The sequence below is a fragment of the Pocillopora damicornis genome, chromosome 8 (genome assembly GCF_964200805.1).
Source record: "Pocillopora damicornis chromosome 8, jaPocDami1.2, whole genome shotgun sequence".
Taxonomy (NCBI): Eukaryota; Metazoa; Cnidaria; class Anthozoa; order Scleractinia; family Pocilloporidae; genus Pocillopora; species Pocillopora damicornis.
This window is the reverse complement of record NC_142677.1, coordinates 7,509,893-7,531,414: the sequence shown is the minus strand read 5'-3', so window position 1 is coordinate 7,531,414 and position 21,522 is coordinate 7,509,893. Positions and strand designations below refer to the sequence as shown.

Genomic DNA, 21,522 nt, shown 5'->3' with positions numbered 1-21,522 from the left:
AACAACTGTGGTGCTGTATTGGTAAGGGATGTTTTAAGATAATTTGGTTTTGTACACTGATTTGACGATATAACTGCTTATGTTTCATAATAATTAATAATAATAATTTATTTACTTATATAGTGCCCTTTAACATTTATGGGATGATCAAAGGCGCTTTACAATCCAAGAAAACTAATATTACAATAGATAATTACAATAAAAATGCTATTTACAATAGATAATTACAATAATGATACTAAAGTAAAACAATGATAGTAAATGAATACATAATGAAAGAATAAATGAATAAAAAGTCAATAAATAAGCTACAAAATACTGCGCAGATGTGCGCAGGCAAGCTGTTCCACAGCGCAGGTGCAGAGGCATGAAACGAGCGGGCACCTAAAGTTGTGCGCATAACCCCTTTTGGGTGTTCTAAAAATATTGTATCATTATTACGAAATGAATACCTAGACGATGATCTGATACAGATCAGATTACTTAACTAGGAGCCATGCCATGAATCGCCTTAAAAGTAATCATCAAGATCTTAAATTGAATATGATAATTTACTGGCAGCCAATGAAGGTTGTAAAGTACCAGTTAACCGGTTTACCGGAGCTGTGACAAGGGACTAATGCTTGAAACATCAGCTATAGAAACTCTCTACTCTCTGGCCTATTAACATTATTAACTTAGTTGATGGAGCCAAACTCCTATATTTTTAATTTTTAGCTGCCATGATTTTACATCATAAATAAGGAGATTTTTTGGACAACCATTGTTAATTTCCTTATTAGGTCAGTGGAACAGAGATGAGCAAGTGGCTGAATGAACTTTGTCCCATAATTCTTGATATGCTGCAGGATGCTTCACTGAACAACAAAAGAGAGGTAAACATTATTTTGTTACTTGTAGAGAATTTAGGGTTCAAATTGTTTGTTAGATTCATAATAAAGTGTTTGCCCTTATTTTAAGCACAACAACTGAAAGAAATTTTTAAACCTGTTGAGCAATCTATTTTATGGAATTTCAGAAGTGATTAAGATTTCCAAGTGATTTTAGGTAGTAATAAGAAGTACTGTGGGTGGTAAATTGTACTAGTTACTACCTGAAAAGGAGAATACTTATAAAGGCCCTATACTGTATCTATATATGGTTGGAATACAGTCTCAAAACAGTATTACATGTGCCTAGTACATAAACTAGCAACAGCCCTGCTACTGAATGTGAGAGTTATCCTCACACTAATTAAGTAAACACTACTGAAGCAGTAGTGAAAATAAAAAACCCTTTGACCTTTGTGATACTGGTGCAGTGCTCTACCAACTGAGCTAACAAGCCGGTATCGCAGAGGTCATGGGTTCAAATCCCGTATGGGCTTGAATTTTTTTCAGGTCCTATTTACAACTACTCGTTTCAGTAGTGTTCTTAGCTGTGAGGATCTCTTAATTTCATCAAGCCAACAGGGAGTTGATTATTTTGTTTGTTCATAATAACCCCATGAAGTGATGAATGATGGACTGTGAATTTTGCCATAATCAATTTTGATGTGTTTCACCAACAGATTGCTCTGTGGACTCTTGGTCAGCTTGTGGAGAGTACTGGGTAAGCTTTGTACTTGAAGTTGTTTCTCTGAAAGCTGCATCCTATTATTGATATAAACTGTGGTGACTTTAGAGAAGCTACAACTACACCTGTGTAAAGTTATGATTACCTTTTTAGGTGTTTTTCTGTTTTGTTTTTTTATTGCCAATCAGCTGCTGACATGTCATTTGCCTTTTGTGCCACTCTGTCAGGTTGATGAATAAATGGCAAAGCATTCACCATTCTCAAATCAAGGTCATTTGTCAAATGTTCTTGTCAATAAAGGCCTGTGGTGTTTTAATTTGAAACAAAGAAATACATGGGCTTGTGTAGAGACAATGAAAATTTATCTTTTCTTGTGTTCAATGCAAAGAGAAATTCCACATCTCCATAAGCCCTGGTATTATTCTCTATTTAATATATTTGGATGTAAGCATGAACATAAATTTGAAAACAATATTGAAATTGTTCTGCTTGTATTTCTTAGATATGTAGTAGAACCCTACAGGAAGTACCCTAACCTTTTAGAGGTCTTGTTGAACTTCCTCAAAACAGAACAGGCCATTGGAATAAGGAGAGAGGTGTGTTTGTAGTTCTGTAACACTTGTATGTCAGTTGGCTTTATTCCTTTAATTGCCAAATGATTGAGTTTTTTTGAACCTCACTCATTTTTTTGTTTGTGTGTAGGCCATCCGAGTGCTTGGACTTTTAGGAGCTCTTGATCCTTATAAACATAAACTAAATCAGACTGGAGGGCTCCTAGTAGGTGGAACCTCTGCCAAAGACTCAACAGATAATGAAGCAGGTCAGATTTGAAAACATGCAACTGTAATAATAAAAAAGTGTGGCTGGTAATATGAACATGTAGTTTAGTAACAAAATTTCTTTGGACATCTTTACTTCTTTTTTTTTTTTAAAATCCATTACAGTCTCATTCGTTTATATTCTATACATTTGCAGCTGATACTAGCACAAGTGAAATGTTAGTTACCATGGGCAGCATTCAGCTCGAGGAGTTCTACCCTGCAGTGGCTGTGTCTGCTCTCATGAGAATCGTCAGGGACTCATCACTGTCCAGTCACCATACTATGGTGATTCAGGTAACAGAATAAACAATGATTATAACACTATCCATTCTACTGAAACTGTATTTCAATAGTTTCTCAGAAGTCTCAAAGCATCTTCCTAGCGAGCCGTTTGTGTTATGAATAGTACATGTACAATGTAAGAAGGACTTTAGTGCACATACACTGTACTGGATGAAAATTCAATGTTTAAAATGCATGATCAAGTTATGAAACAGGTTTTCTTGTACCAATCATTTTGATATTCACGTACTTGATTGTTTATCCTTTACATCCCAACATCAGTATGTATCTTCTCCGTACAGTTCTCTTTACATTCCCTACAGTGCTGAAAAGGAGACTTTTTTTTAACAATCAAGCTCATTTAGTTGGTGATCATTTCCTTTATTCTCATTGCCTTAATGTTTGATTAAGGGCTGATGTTTTAAAGAGAAATTGGATGCTGCTCAAACTCATGGGTTGAAGGGTTAAGTGAAGTGTACCACAAGCGCTGGTATTACTTCATTGATCAGAACTTGAACAAAATTCTCGAACGTGATTGATTATCGCCAGCCCGATTTGAGCACAAATAGGCCAATTGACACGTCATGCCTGTGTAAGTGGGCAGTTCGCGTCATGTGCGCGTGCTGTTGTCGCGCATTTCGCCGATTTTTTTATGAAAACGTGTGACCGATGTCTAGTTTGTTTCTCAGATTTGTAATACTTTTGATTACTCGTGATAAACAAATTGGACTTCTGCTTCGCAGCTGTCTGATTTTGTCATTCACTTGTTTGATTACAGACCGAATTGGATTCCACTCGGAATTAATTTGTAATAATTATACTGGAGGTACAATGTGGACCCAATTGTTACTCAAATGCCAATGGTGATATATTAATTTTTTTCTCCTTTTAGGCTGTGACATTTATTTTTAAGAGTCTTGGAATGAAGTGTGTGACCTACCTCTCTCAGGTATGATCATTAATTTTATTGCATATTTCCCTATCGGTCATTGGAATTATTAGTGGTTATTGTAAACTTTTTCTTTTTGTTTTCAGATTATGCCGTCATTTCTGAATGTCATTAGAACTTGTGATTCATCATTTAGAGAGGTTTGTAAATTTTGGAAATCTGTGCTCTGGATGATTACTACCAGTAAATTAATTTCAAGAGCATCATTTGATTTACAATTTGTTGAATTTTTTGTAGTTTGTACTTCAGCAACTAGGAGTGCTGATATCAATTGTCAAGCAACATATCAGAAACTACTTGGATGAAATATTTGGTCTGATCAAGGTGTGTTCGATTAAACAATTAGTTTCCATTCTAAACCATCAAAAAGTCCCGCTTTTAACTCTGTTTTCAAAGAGGACTTAGACTGCGCTTTAAGTGTATCATATCGACTAACAAAAATTTGTGTCGGCGAGTTGACTAATGCATGGTGTCGGCGAATAGGTAGTCGGCGATGTGACCGGTAAGCGATCTTTGTGCGTAAAGGGAAGTTTGCTGTGAATTTGGACTTGATTCTCTCACATTAGTTTGACATGAATTGTGAAACTTCCATCATCAAGTCGCCGTGGAAAGATGGTTGTTGCAAGTATTGAAACACCTCCAGTTTCTGAGAAGCTAAGTATTAACGGTGTTTAATTTTTCCAGCAATACTGGATCCTTAACAGTCCAATGCAGACGACCATTATACTGTTAGTAGAACAGATAGTTACAGCCCTAGGAGGAGAATTCAAGGTAACATTTTCAAATGGCTGAAAGACTATGTAGAGTCTATTGGCATAAAGGAATAGAGCTATTTTCAAGAGAGTGTCGAAAGTAATGCGAATTTGCATTGGTTTTGCTTTACTTCGCGCCACTCTCTCAGCCAATCAGCGACAAAAGTGAAACCAATCACGATCTGGTCGCATGCGTTTTCCCGCGCTTGAGGCAGTTTGCTTGGTTTTAGTTACAGTTTTCATTGGTTCCTTAAAATATTTTCGTTTGTTTTGATTGGCTGTTGTGATAACTTTGGTTTTGGTTTTCCGACACTCAATCGAATTATTATTATTATTATTTTGTAATTATGATTGTAGTTTTTCAGAACATACTCACCACTGGCAACTACGGTAATTAGACTGATTTCAATAAACCAGCTGATTTTTAAACGGTTAACCCGAAAAACATAACATTTCTAATTATGATTGTCGTTTTTCAAAGCATACTCACCACTTGCAACTAAGGTAATTTGGCTGGTTTCGATAAACCAGCTGATTTTCAAACGGTTAACCCAAGAAACATAACATTTCTTTTCAGATCTACTTGCCGCAGATTATTCCTCAGATACTCAAAGTGTTTATGCATGACAACAGCTCTCAAAGGAGTGTCACAACAAAGGTAATTATAATTAATTATTGCTAACGTTATTGAATGCTGTGCGTTTGCTCGAATTTTTCAACAATGTTACAATCCCTTAATCGCGCGTCAAGTGCGTGTAAGAGGTGCTAATTACACGCTCTTCGGAGCGTGTAGTAACGCGTGTGCTGTAGAGAGATTGCACACGTGCAAAGGTTTAGTCTCAAATGCTTGTATTTTGATTGGTCTTTTTTCATTCACTACGCGCATTTGCTTGTACTCTTTCATCGAATGCTGTCTCTGGGAATTTGTGCCTTACTCAACGTGATGATTTTGAAATGCTTTCCTGTGACGGAAAAAACGAAGTTGATCTCTTTATTGTCATTCGGGTCAATAATCCGTCCCTTGGTGAATCTTACTTTCGTGTTAATCATTCGCTTCCCTTATGCGAAGGTTGAAAAACATGAGAAAATCAAGGGCAAATTAGAGATTTCTTCCAGTGGTAAGAGATGGAAGGGAAGAACGGGGCCGGAGTTCGCGGCAAGGCGCCACTCGATCCGCATCGGGTGTATAAAATTAGAACTTTAGTCAACCGTTTATTCCAGTAACAAGCATCGACGAGTCCGCTAAAGCCATGGACGAGTACTTTAGGCGGCCGAGTTGTCGAAAGAGGGTAACATAAGCTGTACTTCTCCTATGTTAAATTAACTATGCAGGTATCTCTATGGGTTATGAATGACTCAGTCATAACCAAGCGTTTTTGTTATCCTGCAGCTATTGAATGCACTTCAGATGTTTGGTTCCAGCCTCGATGACTACCTCCATCTTCTTGTTCCACCAGTTGTCAAACTGTTTGATTCGTCTGACATCCCGCTTGTCGTCAGAAGGTAAGCACATGAATCATGTCGACTTTTTTATTGTATTTTGTTCTGTCCGTCTGTCAGTCTGAACAACTGTGTCTGTCTTTATGTCTGTCCATCCATCCAATTTGTCTTTTGACACTGTTTCAAGTGTGCCGGGAGTTTTCACAGTAAATGGTAGTAGTAATAGTAATGATGGCAATGATAATATGTATGAATTATTCCGGTGAGCTGTGTTTTCATTACAGATGTGCTTTAGAGACTTTGGACCGTCTCAGTGAGTCTCTGGATCTCACAGACTTTGCATCACGAATCATTCATCCAATAATGAGGACATTAGACTCATGCCCAGACCTACGCCATACAGCTATGGATACTTTGTGTTCTCTGGTGTTCCAGTTAGGGAAACAATATTCTACATTCATTCCCACTGTTCATAAGGTTTGTCTGACTGCTTGTATCATCACAAAATAAATTAAATGACCAAGTATCTCAGCTTCTCATTCTTTTCTATTCTTTATCTTAAACTTGCAGGTAATTGTGAGACATCGGATCCAGCACCAACGTTATGACATTCTGATCACTAAAATTGTGAAGGTTAGTGTACATAACTGCAGCCTGCCAGAATCATAGTTAAAACTTATCAATACTGTGTGTACTCTTCTCTTTTAAATACTTGTTTGGACTGAGTGAATAATCCATCGTCGCGGTTTCGATGACTTGAATCCTATCCTTTTTAAAAGCCCACTTCTGCTAGAATCACGAAGAATGGGGTGTTGTCTTAGTTTCTTTGAAGAGCTTATCTCCTTTTGTTGAATGGAGTATTGACACGGTTTGATTGAGCTGGATACTTTCCTTTTTAACCTTTACGCCCTAACATCCTCTGCACATTTCCTTTAGCACTAATTAGGAGAATTTGTTCAACAATCCATACTTCTTAGATCAGAAATTATTTCATACATTCTCACGATCTTAATGACTGCTGATCACTGTTCAGGTGTAAAAGGTTAGAAGACCATTTCCCTTTGATTAGGAGGATAGTGTGTTGTTTGTGTGACCTGAGTACTTTCCCCTTTTGAGAGCCCATTTATGCTGGATAAGGAGATTAGAGTGTTGCTAACCATTTCTTCTTCAAGAGCCCTTTTCTGTTGGATTGGGAGAACGAAGTATTGTCTCGCCGCCAAAAGGCTGGTAGAGGAAACTTGGCAGATGACTCCGCTACCAATGCAGCCATTGAAGCTGCGAGCATCAAGAAGCTGACATTTAAGGCGGACAGTCTTCAAAGGGTGATGTTAATTTTTCTCCATTCATTTTAAAGATAAAGCTCTGGTTGATGATGTATCTAAGTCAGTAAGACACGAGTACTTGGCCAAAGAAATCAGTGCGGATTGCTTCCTATTTGATCTCAACTATATTTGTCATAGGTTGGACTCTGTTAGGGAAAATTTGGAATTATCCGTGTTACACTATCTGATATTGTTTTTTTTTTTATCTTGTAGGCGTGGGGGGCATCAAGGTGCGTGTCAAAGGATGATTGGATGGAATGGTTGAGAAGACTGAGTGTGGAACTTCTAAAAGAATCACCTTCACCCGCATTACGGTCATGTTGGGCTACAGCACAGACTTACCCCCCTCTTGCAAGGTAAACGTGTGCATTATCATTGCCATAGACTTACTCTCCTCGGACGAGGTGCAGAAACACAGTGTGTTACTGGTGCCACAGTAGTACCCTCCCCTTGATAATAACAATGTAGTAACACCAGCCCAGATTTACACTCCTTTAGTGAGGTGCCGTAAGGATTATTACCTCCCGCAAAGTTGTAGCATGAAACGATATTATTGTTAATGATCTTGTAAAGTTTTCCCCTAAAGTTTCCACGGTTGAGGCACGGAGGCTATTCGCCTTGAATTGCTCTTTGTATAATTGCACGCTATTTTTCTCGTGGAACTTGTTTCTCAGACATCTAATCTTAATGCGTCCTTTAACTTATTATTGATCTCCTCAGGGACCTGTTCAATGTTGCGTTCGTATCTTGTTGGTCAGAGCTACACGAAGAACTTCAGAATGAATTAGTGAAACACTTGGAGATGGCCCTGGGAAGTCAGATCCCAGAAATCACTCAGACCTTGCTTAATTTGGCAGAATTTATGGAGCACACGGAAAAGGTGCTGAACTTTTCTCTCATTTCGTGCTCTGCCCTGTTACTGTACAGTTAAATGTTTTCTTTCACGTAATATCTTCTTCATGGCTTTCTCTAAAGTTTTTCAATGCCTTTTTTCTAGGGCGCACTGCCTTTAAACAATGATCTATTAGGTGAACAGGCCTCGAAATGTCGAGCTTATGCAAAAGCGCTGCATTACAAAGAAGAGGAATTTCACAGAGGACCGACCACTGAGACGCTGGAGGCTCTGATCAGGTAACAGCTGAATAATTATTATCAGAACTCCTCTTAAAGGTGATGACTTATCGATAGAGTCATGTAATACATTCTCTGAAGGATATGCCGAACAGCTGAATTATTACTTAATGACAGGCTTTTCTCAGTTTGCGAGTTTGATTTGGAGTGTATTCATTAGTATCCTTGGGATAGTTACCTTGAGTAACTTAATTGTTTTTTTTTTCTTTCTGTCAGCATAAACAACAAACTGCAGCAACCACAGGCAGCCCATGGTGTTTTGGTTTATGCTATGAAGAATCACGGAGCAGATGTGGTAAGCAGTTTGAAAGTATTGATTGGCACAGCTCACTTAATCTGCACCACCTTTTTATGGTGATTTGATAATACAGGTATGTTATCTAACAGAAAATTAAGGAGCGCTGGTACGAAAAACTCCATGACTGGGAGCAAGCGTTGGAAGCTTACAACAAGAAATTGATTCAAAATCCTGATGAAATCAACCTCTCCTTGGGACGGATGAGATGCCTCGAAGCATTGGGCGAATGGTAATTCGTTGTTGGTTACTTTTGCTCTTTTTTGTTATTGTTCGTTTGTTTGTTTGTTTGTTTTTTCCAATTGCACGCGAATTTTTTTCAGTGGGTTGATAATTAAATTTTGTTTGAGTCAACATACCCAACATACCTCTGTTAAAAGTGTAATCACTGACTCAACAACTACCATACCCAAACCTCAGGGCGGTCATTCAAGCTAAGTTTAACCCTTATTTATCATCCAAACAGCGCTTTAAACAATCTATAGTCGAGCAGAAAATATCACCGAAACGTTGATTTTTTTGAGAAACTGTCAAAAGGGTTTCTATTAAGCACTAAAAGGAAACTCTAGTACCTTCAAAAAAACCCACATTTGAGGACCTTTCAAAGTCCATCAATCGTTAAAGACGTGGTCTAGAATATAGGTCGTTTCAATAAGAAACCCTTAAAGAGTGCGTGTGACTAAAGGTGTGACCTGTTAAGTAAGTCTTGTTTTTTCATTGATTAAACTTCCATCGTTTAGACGTAGAACAGGGGGTAGGTTCTTACGCAGAATAACAGCAATGAAAGTGATATGGCCAAATATTTTTTTCGCCTTATTGCAAACGTTGGATAAAGAGATGCAATATATCTTAAAAAACTTCTCTTTGTTTTCACATTATAGTCAACAGTGACAAGGAGTTATGCAGAACTGTAAAATCCCTGAACATACCCAAAGATCTGCAGACTTTTATTCTTTAAGATCAAAATGAGTGTTGTGTCAAACTAACCGATAACTTCGCAGCATTGACAGTAGACAGGGTGGGAAGGGAGGGGGGGGAGTAGAGTTTCCTATTCTTGTAATGAGGAGTCACACTTGTGGTTGTGGTAATTTTTCAGGGGGGAGCTTCATCAGGTAGCTGTTGAAAAGTGGCCGGTGGTAAGTGATGACATCAGACAACAGATGGCTAGAATGGCAGCCGCAGCAGCCTGGGGACTGGGTAAGGCTGTGGTAAATACTTGATAGGGGAGGGTAGGAAGGCGCCGTATTCAAAACTAAATTTGTTGTCCACACAGGTAACTGGGACAGTATGGAGGAATATACCTGTATGATACCCCGTGAGACACAAGAAGGAGCTTTCTACAGAGCGGCTCTTGCTCTTCATCAAAACCATTTCCAACAAGCACAAGGAGTAAGTAGCAACCCTCAAGAGTTAATTATTTAGAATTGTGTAGTGATAAATACCTTAATGGGCGCCGCTGGTTTATGTGTTTGTAAAAATAATAACTGTCCGCTTAAATTCTCTCTCGCTCAAAATGGCGGTTCATAATCAGTGAAAATCCTTTTTAACGCCACCTTTTACTCATGACTTTGATGTTGAAAATACTTCTATGGGAATTTATTAGTTCTTTACTGCATGATAACAAGTTTTAATTTTTAAACGTGTGATGTTTTGTTCTTCATCAGTGTATTGACTCAGCACGTGATGTGTTAGACACGGAGTTAACAGCCCGAGCTGGCGAGAGCTACAACCGAGCTTATGGGGTACGGTGCTCATATAAATACTTTTTGGGACGGTCTCATTTTTGTTTTATTTCTCCCCGCGTAGACGTTGAAGAAATCACATTTAAAAATTGCTCAATTTCGTAGGGTGATTGCAGTTTGTAGTCTGATAAATTTACAAATAGAGTGTTAAAGTTGATTGCAGCCAATAAAAAAGATAGTTTGTAGGTGTATAGTTGTTTGAAGCCACTTTCGTGTGATTGTTAATTCAGGCTATGGTGAGCGTACAGATGTTATCAGAGCTTGAAGAAATTATCCAGTTTAAGTTAGTCCCAGAGAGGAGAGAAGCCATTAAAAGAACTTGGTGGAACAGGCTGCAGGTAAGTATCTAGTGCTGTTACTTTACATCCCGATTATCTATGGCATACTAAACGGTGGCAATGGAATGTGGGGGGGGGGGGTGGGTGGGGTGGGTAATTCCATCCGTACATCCTAGTGATTCAATAAACAAGTTGTACTGGGTTTTTTTATGTGTCTTCTGATGGACGAAGGAGTTATGCTGAGTCTTATTTTTTTTTCTTGAACAGGGATGCCAGCGAGTAGTTGAAGACTGGCAAAAGATTCTAAAAGTTCGCTCGTTAGTCCTCTCCCCACAGGAGGACATGAAATCATGGCTGAAGTACTCTAGTTTATGCCGAAAGAGTGGCCGACTTGCGCTTAGTCACAAGACTCTGGTCATGCTACTTGGAACAGATCCATCGAAACAAGTTGACCAACCTTTACCAACCACCTACCCACAAGTCACGTTTGCTTACATGAAGCACATGTGGAGAGAAAATAAACAGGTTGGACTCTTTCTAGTAAAGCGAAGTTCATAGCATTTGAACTAATTGCAATGAAACAGTGTACGCCGTAAATTTGAATGGGAAAACTATTGTTTTGTTGCAGGATGACGCTTTCAAACATCTTCAGTATTTTGTGCAAAACACGCTGCACCAGCAGGCGTTGTCGTCTCTGTCACCCACTGATGATGGACAGAAGAGAGAGGAGCTCCTCAAACTTGTTGCCAGGTGACTGATGCTCCTCAGTTGTGTCCTTTTCTTGAGCGACTGATAAATAATGAACTTTTTAACGTGCACAGGTGTTACCTGAAGCTTGGTGACTGGCAAACAGCTCTTGAGGGATACAGCGAGAAATCTATTCCTCAAATACTTCAGTATTATGCTGCAGCTACAGAAAATGACAGAAACTGCTACAAGGTACATTTGGAATTTGTTTGTTAAAAATGGATCGGCAGCGGCAAATTTCTTAGTAATGCCTCACTAGTAAAAACGAATCCGGTACAAACGACATTGAGTTTTTGAGCCGTGATCCACATTTATGGAGACTTCTCGCCTTACGTTTTGTTTCTTACTAACATCTTCAGGCATGGCACGCGTGGGCTTACATGAACTTTGAAACAGTGTTGTACTACAAAAGTCAACAGTCAGGAACTGATGGCCCTAATAATGGAAACGCTTCCAAAAATCCTCCGCCGATGTCGACCTCATCTGTAAGTACATTCTTAAGTTCAATTGAAAAGGGAAATGGTTTAAGAGTTGCGTTAAGCTGGGACTTTCCAGACCTTTTTATCAAATGAAGTTGTTTGTTTTTACATGGTGTACATTATCCATTCTAGGTAGCTAACCCAGTGATCACATACGCGGTGCCTGCAGTAAACGGTTTCTTTAAGTCAATTGCTCTGTCCAGCGGCAATTCCCTTCAAGATACCCTCAGGTAAGTGTCCGGTGCCTTTTTCAACACGGCGGTCAAACGTCAACTCATGCGCAAACGTTGTAAAGACAAGGTGGCGTGCTCTCAGGTTGCTGGAACCAAGTTTTCACGCACGAGTTACAAACAACCAAACAAGTAAATAGTTTACGGTGTTTCAAAAGCGTTTAAAGTTTAAAAGAGAATGTTAAATCAATAGGATGCTCTTACTTGAATAAGTTTAGTGTTCGAAAGTCTCGAGTTTTCTTTTTACCACTTCTTTTCTTTAACAGGTTTCTATGAAAGTTTTAATTATAATTTGCTTATTTTGAAAGACAGCAGTTGTTTGTTATAGCTTGTTTTGAAATTTTGCGAGGGAAATGGGTGCGCGGCCTTCAGAATTGATTCCCGCGTTTGGCCGCTGTATTGCTTAGTTGGACGTGGAGCTAAGGAGAGTTAGCGGGCCAGCACCAGGACACTTATGTGACAGTTGCATGAAGCCTTGTTGGGCGCTTATGATGGAATGCACGGACCTTAAAGTACCATGGTCATATATGCTGAACATAATCTATTACATTTACTTTACACATTTGATTTTTTCCTTCGGTCTTCAATTTTCAATCATTAAGTGCGACTAACCTTTAAAAGCCTGGAATGTAGAGGCAGGGAGTGGCACTAATCAATACTGATACGTCTGTTTTCTTCGTGCCTTACTTTATTAGATTGTTGACACTGTGGTTTGATTATGGTCATTGGCCTGAGGTTTACGAAGCTCTCGTGGAGGGAATTAAAACAATTCAGATTGACACATGGCTTCAGGTACGGATTTAAATCTGGACACGAGTCAGTTTTGGTTCTGTAAAAAAAGTGCTTTGAGCAGCGACAATGTTCATGTTTTATTCTTTAATCTCTTTAATTTCCTCAACTCTGCATTTCTATCATTCTTATTGTGTACTCGTTTTCTTAGGTCATTCCGCAACTGATCGCTAGGATTGATACTCCTCGCCAACTTGTTGGACGACTTATTCATCAGCTGCTCACAGATATTGGAAAACATCATCCACAGGTTTAGTCAGCTTCTACTGTAGTCATTCATCCTAAAGAACAAAAATGCATGAAGTGCTGTTCTTTTTGGTTTATCCTCAAGTCTTTAAACGGTTACTTATTAAATGATCGGATGGGTAGTTATCAAGGGATGTTTAGCATGAAATTGAAAACTAAAGAAAAAGATAAAATACGATACCCACACGGTTAGCAATTACGTAAATGTCTGAAGACAATGAGAAGTCGAGCAGAATCAAAGCAAAGACTACCCCCCTCGAGCAAAGAAACAATTGCAAATCATTTTTTATCCAAGACCATAACCAGTCCATAAATGACACATCTGACTAAACGTTTGTTTTATCTCTGGTCAGGCTTTGATCTATCCACTTACTGTAGCCTCCAAATCAGCAAGCAGTGCCCGTCACGACGCAGCCAATCAGATTCTAAATAACATGTGTGAACATAGTCAACAGCTCGTACAACAAGCAGTTATGGTATGTACAGGTCATGTTTGAACGCAGTTTTAAGGTAGTATAGTAAGCGGTCATGGTAGGTTGTGAAAGTGTTTGGACTCAGTCTTAAGTCAGATAGAGCAGCAAGCAGTTATCATAAGACCTACTCAGCATGTGTGGACTCAGCCTTCATTTCGTGCAGCAAGTGTTTAACATGGGTGGACACAGTCATAACTTGGATAGGAAAATAGTCGTGACAGATATAGAACTTGTCTGAACATATCTTTCAGATAGATCAGAAAGCAATTATAGTATGTCCAATCTTTAATTGGTTGTTAAGACGACTACTGTTTGTTTCCGCTGTGGCAGGTTCACCTGAGAAAGCCATGATTGAATAGTCAAACTGATCTGCTTTCCCATTTTAAAGGGAAAAAAAATTACTTGAAATGATCATCGTGACCACTTTGTGTCCAAGTCAGATTCAGTTTGCATGAGCGGCTCTTCTCATCAAATTTTGTCATTTATGAATCAATATACGGTTACAATAGAAAACGTGAATGCTGGGTCAGTTCAGATATTTTTAGTTTCTTCCTTATCATACACTTATTTTAGGTAAGTGACGAGCTTATCCGAGTGGCCATCTTGTGGCATGAATTATGGCATGAAGGGCTCGAAGAAGCTTCAAGGCTTTACTTCAGCGAAGGCAATGTAAAAGGAATGTTTACCGCTTTGGAGCCGCTGCATCAGATGATGGAGAGGGGACCACAGACTCTCAAAGAAACTTCGTTTAACCAGGTAACGTATATGATCTAAAGTGGCGTGGTAGTTGTAGTCTTTGCCAAAGATATTATGCTTTTTCATTTCTTTGTCTACTTACATGTATCCAGACCGTGTTTCCTCCGGTTTTGTCCACCGTGATGCTAATCACAGTTCAGGCTTGAATGGCCGGATAGTGGACACACTTTCTTTTTTATCATTTCACGAGGGTTCCTTTTAAGGGGAGACCTTGATAATGGACCCTACCAATGAAGTCTCTCTGCTAGCTGTTCGGTTATAAGTGTTTCCATTCGTTCCTCTGAATGTACGGTCGTTCCTTTCTTCGTGTTTTCGCTTGCATTCGTATATGTAAGCCTAGGAACCTTAGAATTTAAAATTAGAATTTAACACTTGTAACACGCGTTTCTTTATTTACATATACTCATATGAGAGAAAAGAGAGAAAAAAATTATTCCAAGTAAAGATAAGTTTTAAAGTTTAAAGCTTAAGCGTTAGTCATTTACACTTTAACAAGATCAATTGTTAATCTTGTCCAGGCTTACGGCCGGGACCTTATGGAAGCTCAGGAGTGGTGTAGGAAGTATCAGCGATCAGGAAATGTAAAAGATCTTACTCAGGCCTGGGATTTGTACTACTTGGTCTTTAGAAGAATCTCCAAACAACTACCACAGGTACTGTTTACAATTTGTACAAATCCAAAATGATATTGAAAATAATATATCGGAGAGAAAATTAAAATAAACGCTTCTTTAATTGTCTTGAAGTTGATCTAGGTAATTAACTGACTTTTAACTGATACTGTTGGTTACTGATTCATGGGAGAGGTGCTAAGGAGCTGCAATTAAAAGCTCTATCAAATCAGTAACGTGTGTGTTTTCTTCATGCAGTTGACTTCTCTAGAGCTTCAGTACGTGTCTCCCAAACTGTTGATGTGTCGGGACCTGGAGCTGGCTGTACCGGGAACCTACGAACCTCACAAACCTGTGATACACATCAGACATGTTCATGCCTCCCTTAACGTCATTACGTCCAAACAGAGACCAAGAAAACTGTTTATTACAGGTAAAGTAATAAAAAATTTGTTTGGAGAAAAATGTTGTGGAAAAAACTGAAAAATGTATGTGATCTTTCTTTCTTGCTTATCTCTGTCCTGTAGGGAGTAATGGCTCCGAGTTCATGTTTTTGCTGAAGGGCCACGAAGATCTTCGGCAGGACGAAAGAGTCATGCAACTTTTTGGTTTGGTGAACACTCTGTTGGCTGGTGATCAAGAAACTTCCAAGAGACATTTGGGGTAAAACATGCTCAATAATGTATTTTTTAATTCACTGAGAATAGTTTCATTTACGTTTGTCTCATTTACTTTTATTTCTAGAATTGTGCGTTATGCAGTCATTCCGCTGTCAACAAACTCTGGTCTGATTGGTTGGGTGCCTCACAGTGACACCCTGCACGCCCTCATCCGGGACTACCGGGAAAAGAAAAAGATTCTCCTTAATATAGAACATCGCATCATGTTAAGAGTAAGTTCAGCTCGTAAGGGTATATAACTCTCTGACTAAGATACATGTACCTTTAGCCAATCTAATATCTTCAGTATTTGACAGCCACACATTGAAAGTCACACACTGACCGTCAGACACTGACTTTCACGCGCTTGGTTAAATGTCTTTTTATCTCTTGTCTGATCAGATGGCGCCTGATTATGACCATTTGACTCTAATGCAAAAAGTGGAGGTGTTTGAGCATGCGCTGTCCAACACCAATGGAGATGACTTGGCTAAGCTGTTGTGGCTGAAAAGTCCCAGCTCAGAGGTAAAGAAATCATACCAAGCATTCATTGTTGGTGTATTATCTTTTGAATGAAAATTCTTATTTTATGTTACGTGGTGATAAGATGAAAATTGTAAGTACGCTCACAAATCAAACTTTTTTTCCCATACACAGTATGAACCAAATTTGCAGCTTTAGCAGTAAACTCTTAAGGGAATTGTTCGTAGCAGGAGCCCTGTTCGTAGCTGTTATTTACATATTTCTCTTTCCATTTTTTCTTTTTTAAGGTATGGTTTGATCGTCGAACTAACTACACTCGATCTCTTGCTGTTATGTCCATGGTGGGATATGTGCTGGGCCTGGGAGACAGGTTAGATAAAGTTTTACTTTGCCCTATTTCTACTTTGAAGGAATATCACAGTGAATGGTGTGATTTGTGGGACACTTTTACTGAATTACTTTCATCCGATATACAATCTTTATTAACTTAAAACTGTTTTGAATGTCCCAGGCATCCATCAAATTTGATGCTGAACCGCTTAAATGGAAAGATCGCCCATATCGATTTTGGTGATTGCTTTGAGGTATGTTACACTTGTATTTTTGGTTTGTAGGTTTGTTTGTTCCCGTGCCAGGACTTTGTAAAAAATTTGCTTTTCCCTTTTTTTTCGAGGTGGCAATGACCAGAGAAAAGTTTCCCGAGAAAATCCCGTTTAGACTGACGAGAATGTTGACGAATGCTATGGAGGTATGAACCACAATCATAATCTTTAAGGTTTCTGTGGCTGACTCAGGTTGAAAGGGGGATGATTCTAATGTTGAATTTACTTAGTTACTGGAAAAAAATAAGTTGAAATTGAATGATGTGTTTTGAGGGTTATGACATGTAAGCGCTGAAGGGAAAATGCAATGCGTGCCGCTTGTGTTAAGGTTGATATCGATCTGTTTTGTTGTTGAGGTGACTGGTATTGATGGAAACTACCGAATGACGTGTGAAAGTGTCATGCGAGTTCTGCGGGCTCACAAGGACAGTGTCATGGCAGTGTTGGAAGCTTTTGTTTACGATCCCTTACTGAATTGGAGGCTTATGGATTGTAAGTTGCATACAGACTATACATTTTAAGCATTTCCATTGACGTTCTTTACAATATTTTGTAAACAAAATTAAGGGAAGCCAACTAGAGTTACAGAGCATGTCACATTGAAATGAAGTTTTGGTGGTGACGCCGATCTGTTGATCTTATCTGCTCATTTTCATACTACGTGCCTCACTTTACTACATGTTCCTTTTACAGCTACGCCAAAAATCAAACGCTCCAAGGGAAGATCTGACACGATGTCTGAGGGAGGGGAGGGTAAGTTATTGCTGTGCGTTGACACAATTGTTTTTTTTATTTTAAATGAGCTTGAAGATATTTTGTCATAAGCACATGCATATAATTTTGAACGGATCGCAAGTCGAGTTCATCGCCTGAATATTATCTGAAGGACATGAAGTCTTCAGAACGTCGTGGTCTCAGGGGCCAATGTTGTCAGACAAACGATAACCTTTGGTTCCAATTCATCACGACGAACTACCAAAACTCGTTTCTGTTTTTGTTTTTTTCCTTGTCTCGCGACAGGTATAATATGAGTTATTATACCATTGGAGTGAGGCTCTCCTTTGAAGATCTTTTCATGCACTTGTTTAAGTCGATGATACATTAATTGTCTTCGTTTTTTTTCCATTTTCTATTTGATTAGATGTTCTCGAAGGCGTGGAGGTGAATCCTGAACGCCCCACCAAGAAGCAGTCGACAGAACACATGCCATCTTACGGTGCGAACGGAAATGACTTTGGTTTTATCATGAATGACATTCATATATTAAGACCTCTCGGGAGAAACAGCTTTTTGATAAAGAAAAACCACACAGACTCGTTGCTGAATCTGAAGTTCTTCTTGGTGTGGATTATGTTGTTGTTTTGTTGTTTTCTTTTGGTTGTTTATTTGTTTTTAAGTTCTATGTTAATGATATTGTTGATCATTAAGCGCATTAGATCATATACTTATAATTAATTTTTCGCTATACAAGTATTAAATTTATGATTTATTATTGTTTTCATTTTGCTCTATATTTTTTGCATGTTTAAAATATGGGTGTTCTTTTAATGTTAAAATTTTGCTCTCTTTACAGAAGATGAAAGCGGCCCTAAGCCAGAGGCCCTTAACAAGAAAGCTGTCGCCATTGTTAACCGTGTGAGAGACAAATTAACAGGTACATTTTCACCTTCTTGTCAATTGCTTCTAGCGTTCAGTTATGGCTCAAATTGGATAAACCACCCGAAGTTATATTTCCCAGTGTTCATGATGGTAACGTGAGACGTCGGGTATCAAATTGCACGTTTTTAGGTTTTATGAATAAATGAGGTAAGTTTGTAAAGAAACTGAGATGAAAATGTGGAAAATCATGGAAGTATTAAAGCATAACCCTTCGTCACACTGCATTGTTGCTCAGCAAGACACGGTGCTTTACAAATGATAGTTGGAGAAACGTTTGCTACTTACTGTCTTTGTTCCATAGGAAGCGACTTCACTAGTAATAACAACCTCGATGTACCCACCCAAGTTGATCTTCTGATCAAACAAGCCACTTCACACGAGAATCTCTGCCAGTGCTACATAGGATGGTAAGAATTAATAACTGAAATTTCATTGCGTCGAAATAAATCGCTTTTGGATCACAATGAGAACTACTGGTTCTACCAGTAATTGTGTTATCCAATAAAGTCATTATTATTATTATTATTATTATTATTATTATTATTATTATTATTATTATTATTATTATTATTATTATTATTATTATTATTATTATTATTATTATTATTATTATTATTATTATTATAAAAAGTTTCCAACATTTTGTCCCACAGGTGTCCATTCTGGTGAGCAGAAAAATACAAATTTAAAAGGACTACCTTGGATTCTTGCACAGAACAAATGGCAGATATGATTGTAGTTTCAAAGAAAAGCGCTTGAACGAGTAGCCGACGTCTAAATAATTATTTTCCCTGACTTGTTCTCAGCTCGCCTTGGTGAAAGGGCTTCTGTGCATGCCCTAAAATCAAAACATAACACCCTTGCTAAATATGAAACCGTCGAAAAGAGGGTCATTAACGGCAACCTCACTGTTATGATCTCCGATTATGTTTGAAATGAGTGGTATTCCTTTAAACTTTAAACGAGTCTCCTTCGCCTTTATTTCTCATATTTTTTTGTGGATTGCTGTCGCATGCAACAGGCATGAGGTCAGCTGAAACCTTTCCTAGAACTATCCGATTACCCGACCAGACGGCGCGTTGCTCGTTTATTTAATTTAGTTTTTGTAAATTGTATTACACAAATTTGTAAGTTTTTATTTTGTTAGTAAAATATAGAGAAAGGCTTTAAACTTGCATCGCACGCTAATTTACTATGAGTGACCTTATTCAGTGCCAACTGTGTTAGAAGATTATGACGCTAAAATAAAATTTCCAAGTTACTTGCAACAACTCCAAGAACAACATTAACCTTTATTTCACCTGTCTAATCACAAGAACTCAAGATGCAATGTAGGAGTGGAAAATGCAGACAGTCGGTGGGAAGGTCACCATTTTGATTTATTCACCAAAATGTAACCAGCAGTCAGTTTTTATTCGCTTCTGTTCGAAGTTCTGTCAATGCGTGTGTACCCATTAAGCCGTTAGGCCTCGTCGTTCATTATCAACGCATTTTAGGTGTCAACGTTTTTGCAATCGAGTTTATCAGTTAATTGGATATGGAGATCTAACTGTGATATGTACTGTGATACGTACACTGCAACTACTTTTACTGAGAGATAACTGTGATAAGCTGACAGTCCTTATTATCTTTGAGTTTATACGAATACCTCGGCTTGTCCCACTCAGTTGGTTTTCGGAATGTTCCTTTTTTTCAAACACCCCCCTCCCCCCCCCTCCGACCTTCGCATGACACGCTACAGGCCTCGTGCTGTAATATTTTACAAGATGATCGCTTGAACCAGAGGTGAACTTATCTTTTATTCGTTTGAAAATACTAATTTGTTATGATTGTTAAAGCTCACTGCGTTTACACCAAGAAAAGATCATATTGGGCACTCTTTTGTGCTATGAATTAACGAATTTAGTAGTTGATAGATAGATTGATTAACCTTAGTCGTTGTGTTGAAAAGTCCCTGTAAAACTCTACTAAATTTGAAAATTTGAAGTCACATGAGCTGGCATTAGTGAATTAAAAGTATTCTTTTAGCGGTAGAGCGGCCTTTTCAGGTTATTCAATGTCGCCGTTGAGTCTTTGGCTCCAGTATGAGTTATTTATGATATGAAATCTCTCGTGCACTGCTACTCCATGTACTAATCGCCTCGTCCTACTTACAGGGTCACTCATTGATCCACCTTACAGGGTCACTCGGTGATCCACCTTACAGGGTCACTCAGCGATTCACCTTACATGGTCACTCAGTGATCCACCTTACAGGGTCAACCGGTGATCCATCTTACAAGGTCACTCAGTGATCCACCTTACAGAGTTACCCAGTGATCCACCTTACAAGGTCAACCGGTGATCCATCTTACAAGGTCACTCAGTGGTCCACCTTACAGAGTTACCCAGTTATCAACCTTACAGGGTCACTCAATAATCTTAAATGTGTGCATCTCTCGCTGAGTGGTACCTTTTATTACTCCGTTTGCGTTTTCTTCGCTTCTGTGAACCAGCTAAGTAGAAGTACAAAAGATTGAATGACTATCGTGTGATTTTGGCCTTTGTTCTGGTATTGCACTCGATATGGCATTGCATTATTCTGAGACTCGGAAAACCAGGAACACTTTTAAGAAATAAATATAAGATTATGAACGGTCAATTATGAACTGAGAACGAGATTTAGGGACACAAACGAACTTCAAAGCCACAAACTAACAGTCGTTGTGGTTGTAGTTGGTTGGAACAAAAGGCATTGCTTAAATAATTTTTTGCGTATGGTTTTCTGAGAAGCATATTAGCTTTTGTCAGATCGTGAGCTTACTATTGTCAGAAGCACCTATCATGTAGGGCATTCAGGGACCTTTTCAATAGACAGGACGACAAAGCTGAGGAAAACGGATAACAAATGAATAAGGATTTTTTTTTTTTTTCAGAATTCCAGAAATGGCTAGGGCTGCTTTCCGTCTCAAACGGCTCTTTACCTCAACTTTGGCATACAATATGTGAACAGCGCTGAGTTCTAGATAGAAACGTAAATAATTATCCTCGGGTTTTGCATTCTCTCGCCATTCTGATTCTGGTGATTTCACTTTGTTGTTTTCCTGAGGACGGCTGATAACTGCAAAATATTTTTAAACACACGTGCTGGGCTATTGTTCTTGCCCTGGTAGTTTTAAGGAAGGAAACTCTTTCCAGATTAATAATTAAATTAGATTAATTTCTATCCGGTGGATAGTGCCG

The 21,522-nt window shown here is 38.6% G+C and overlaps 1 protein-coding gene across 1 annotated transcript in view; it reads left to right on the top strand.

Moving 5' to 3' along the window:
* The window catches only part of LOC113680191 (serine/threonine-protein kinase mTOR), a 31,017-nt gene extending 11,446 nt beyond the window's left edge, over positions 1-19,571 (top strand). Inside the window, exons 20-65 of the mRNA XM_089180642.1 lie at positions 783-875; positions 1,550-1,590; positions 2,057-2,150; positions 2,257-2,374; positions 2,530-2,669; positions 3,550-3,606; positions 3,693-3,746; positions 3,844-3,930; positions 4,291-4,377; positions 4,936-5,016; positions 5,749-5,861; positions 6,083-6,275; positions 6,369-6,431; positions 6,971-7,120; positions 7,334-7,476; positions 7,841-8,000; positions 8,118-8,251; positions 8,468-8,546; positions 8,639-8,778; positions 9,643-9,743; positions 9,820-9,935; positions 10,211-10,288; positions 10,519-10,626; positions 10,834-11,091; positions 11,195-11,316; positions 11,388-11,505; positions 11,673-11,798; positions 11,925-12,022; positions 12,718-12,814; positions 12,963-13,061; positions 13,411-13,533; positions 14,104-14,286; positions 14,805-14,939; positions 15,156-15,330; positions 15,425-15,560; positions 15,642-15,789; positions 15,959-16,081; positions 16,327-16,409; positions 16,551-16,623; positions 16,713-16,787; positions 16,998-17,133; positions 17,335-17,394; positions 17,783-17,857; positions 18,215-18,295; positions 18,602-18,707; positions 18,954-19,571. Of these exons, the coding sequence (XP_089036768.1) occupies positions 783-875; positions 1,550-1,590; positions 2,057-2,150; positions 2,257-2,374; positions 2,530-2,669; positions 3,550-3,606; positions 3,693-3,746; positions 3,844-3,930; positions 4,291-4,377; positions 4,936-5,016; positions 5,749-5,861; positions 6,083-6,275; positions 6,369-6,431; positions 6,971-7,120; positions 7,334-7,476; positions 7,841-8,000; positions 8,118-8,251; positions 8,468-8,546; positions 8,639-8,778; positions 9,643-9,743; positions 9,820-9,935; positions 10,211-10,288; positions 10,519-10,626; positions 10,834-11,091; positions 11,195-11,316; positions 11,388-11,505; positions 11,673-11,798; positions 11,925-12,022; positions 12,718-12,814; positions 12,963-13,061; positions 13,411-13,533; positions 14,104-14,286; positions 14,805-14,939; positions 15,156-15,330; positions 15,425-15,560; positions 15,642-15,789; positions 15,959-16,081; positions 16,327-16,409; positions 16,551-16,623; positions 16,713-16,787; positions 16,998-17,133; positions 17,335-17,394; positions 17,783-17,857; positions 18,215-18,295; positions 18,602-18,707; positions 18,954-18,969 (5,076 nt within the window). The 3' untranslated portion in view covers positions 18,970-19,571. The remainder of the gene's footprint in view (positions 1-782; positions 876-1,549; positions 1,591-2,056; positions 2,151-2,256; positions 2,375-2,529; positions 2,670-3,549; positions 3,607-3,692; positions 3,747-3,843; positions 3,931-4,290; positions 4,378-4,935; positions 5,017-5,748; positions 5,862-6,082; positions 6,276-6,368; positions 6,432-6,970; positions 7,121-7,333; positions 7,477-7,840; positions 8,001-8,117; positions 8,252-8,467; positions 8,547-8,638; positions 8,779-9,642; positions 9,744-9,819; positions 9,936-10,210; positions 10,289-10,518; positions 10,627-10,833; positions 11,092-11,194; positions 11,317-11,387; positions 11,506-11,672; positions 11,799-11,924; positions 12,023-12,717; positions 12,815-12,962; positions 13,062-13,410; positions 13,534-14,103; positions 14,287-14,804; positions 14,940-15,155; positions 15,331-15,424; positions 15,561-15,641; positions 15,790-15,958; positions 16,082-16,326; positions 16,410-16,550; positions 16,624-16,712; positions 16,788-16,997; positions 17,134-17,334; positions 17,395-17,782; positions 17,858-18,214; positions 18,296-18,601; positions 18,708-18,953) is intronic.
* The last annotated feature ends 1,951 nt before the right edge of the window (positions 19,572-21,522 follow it).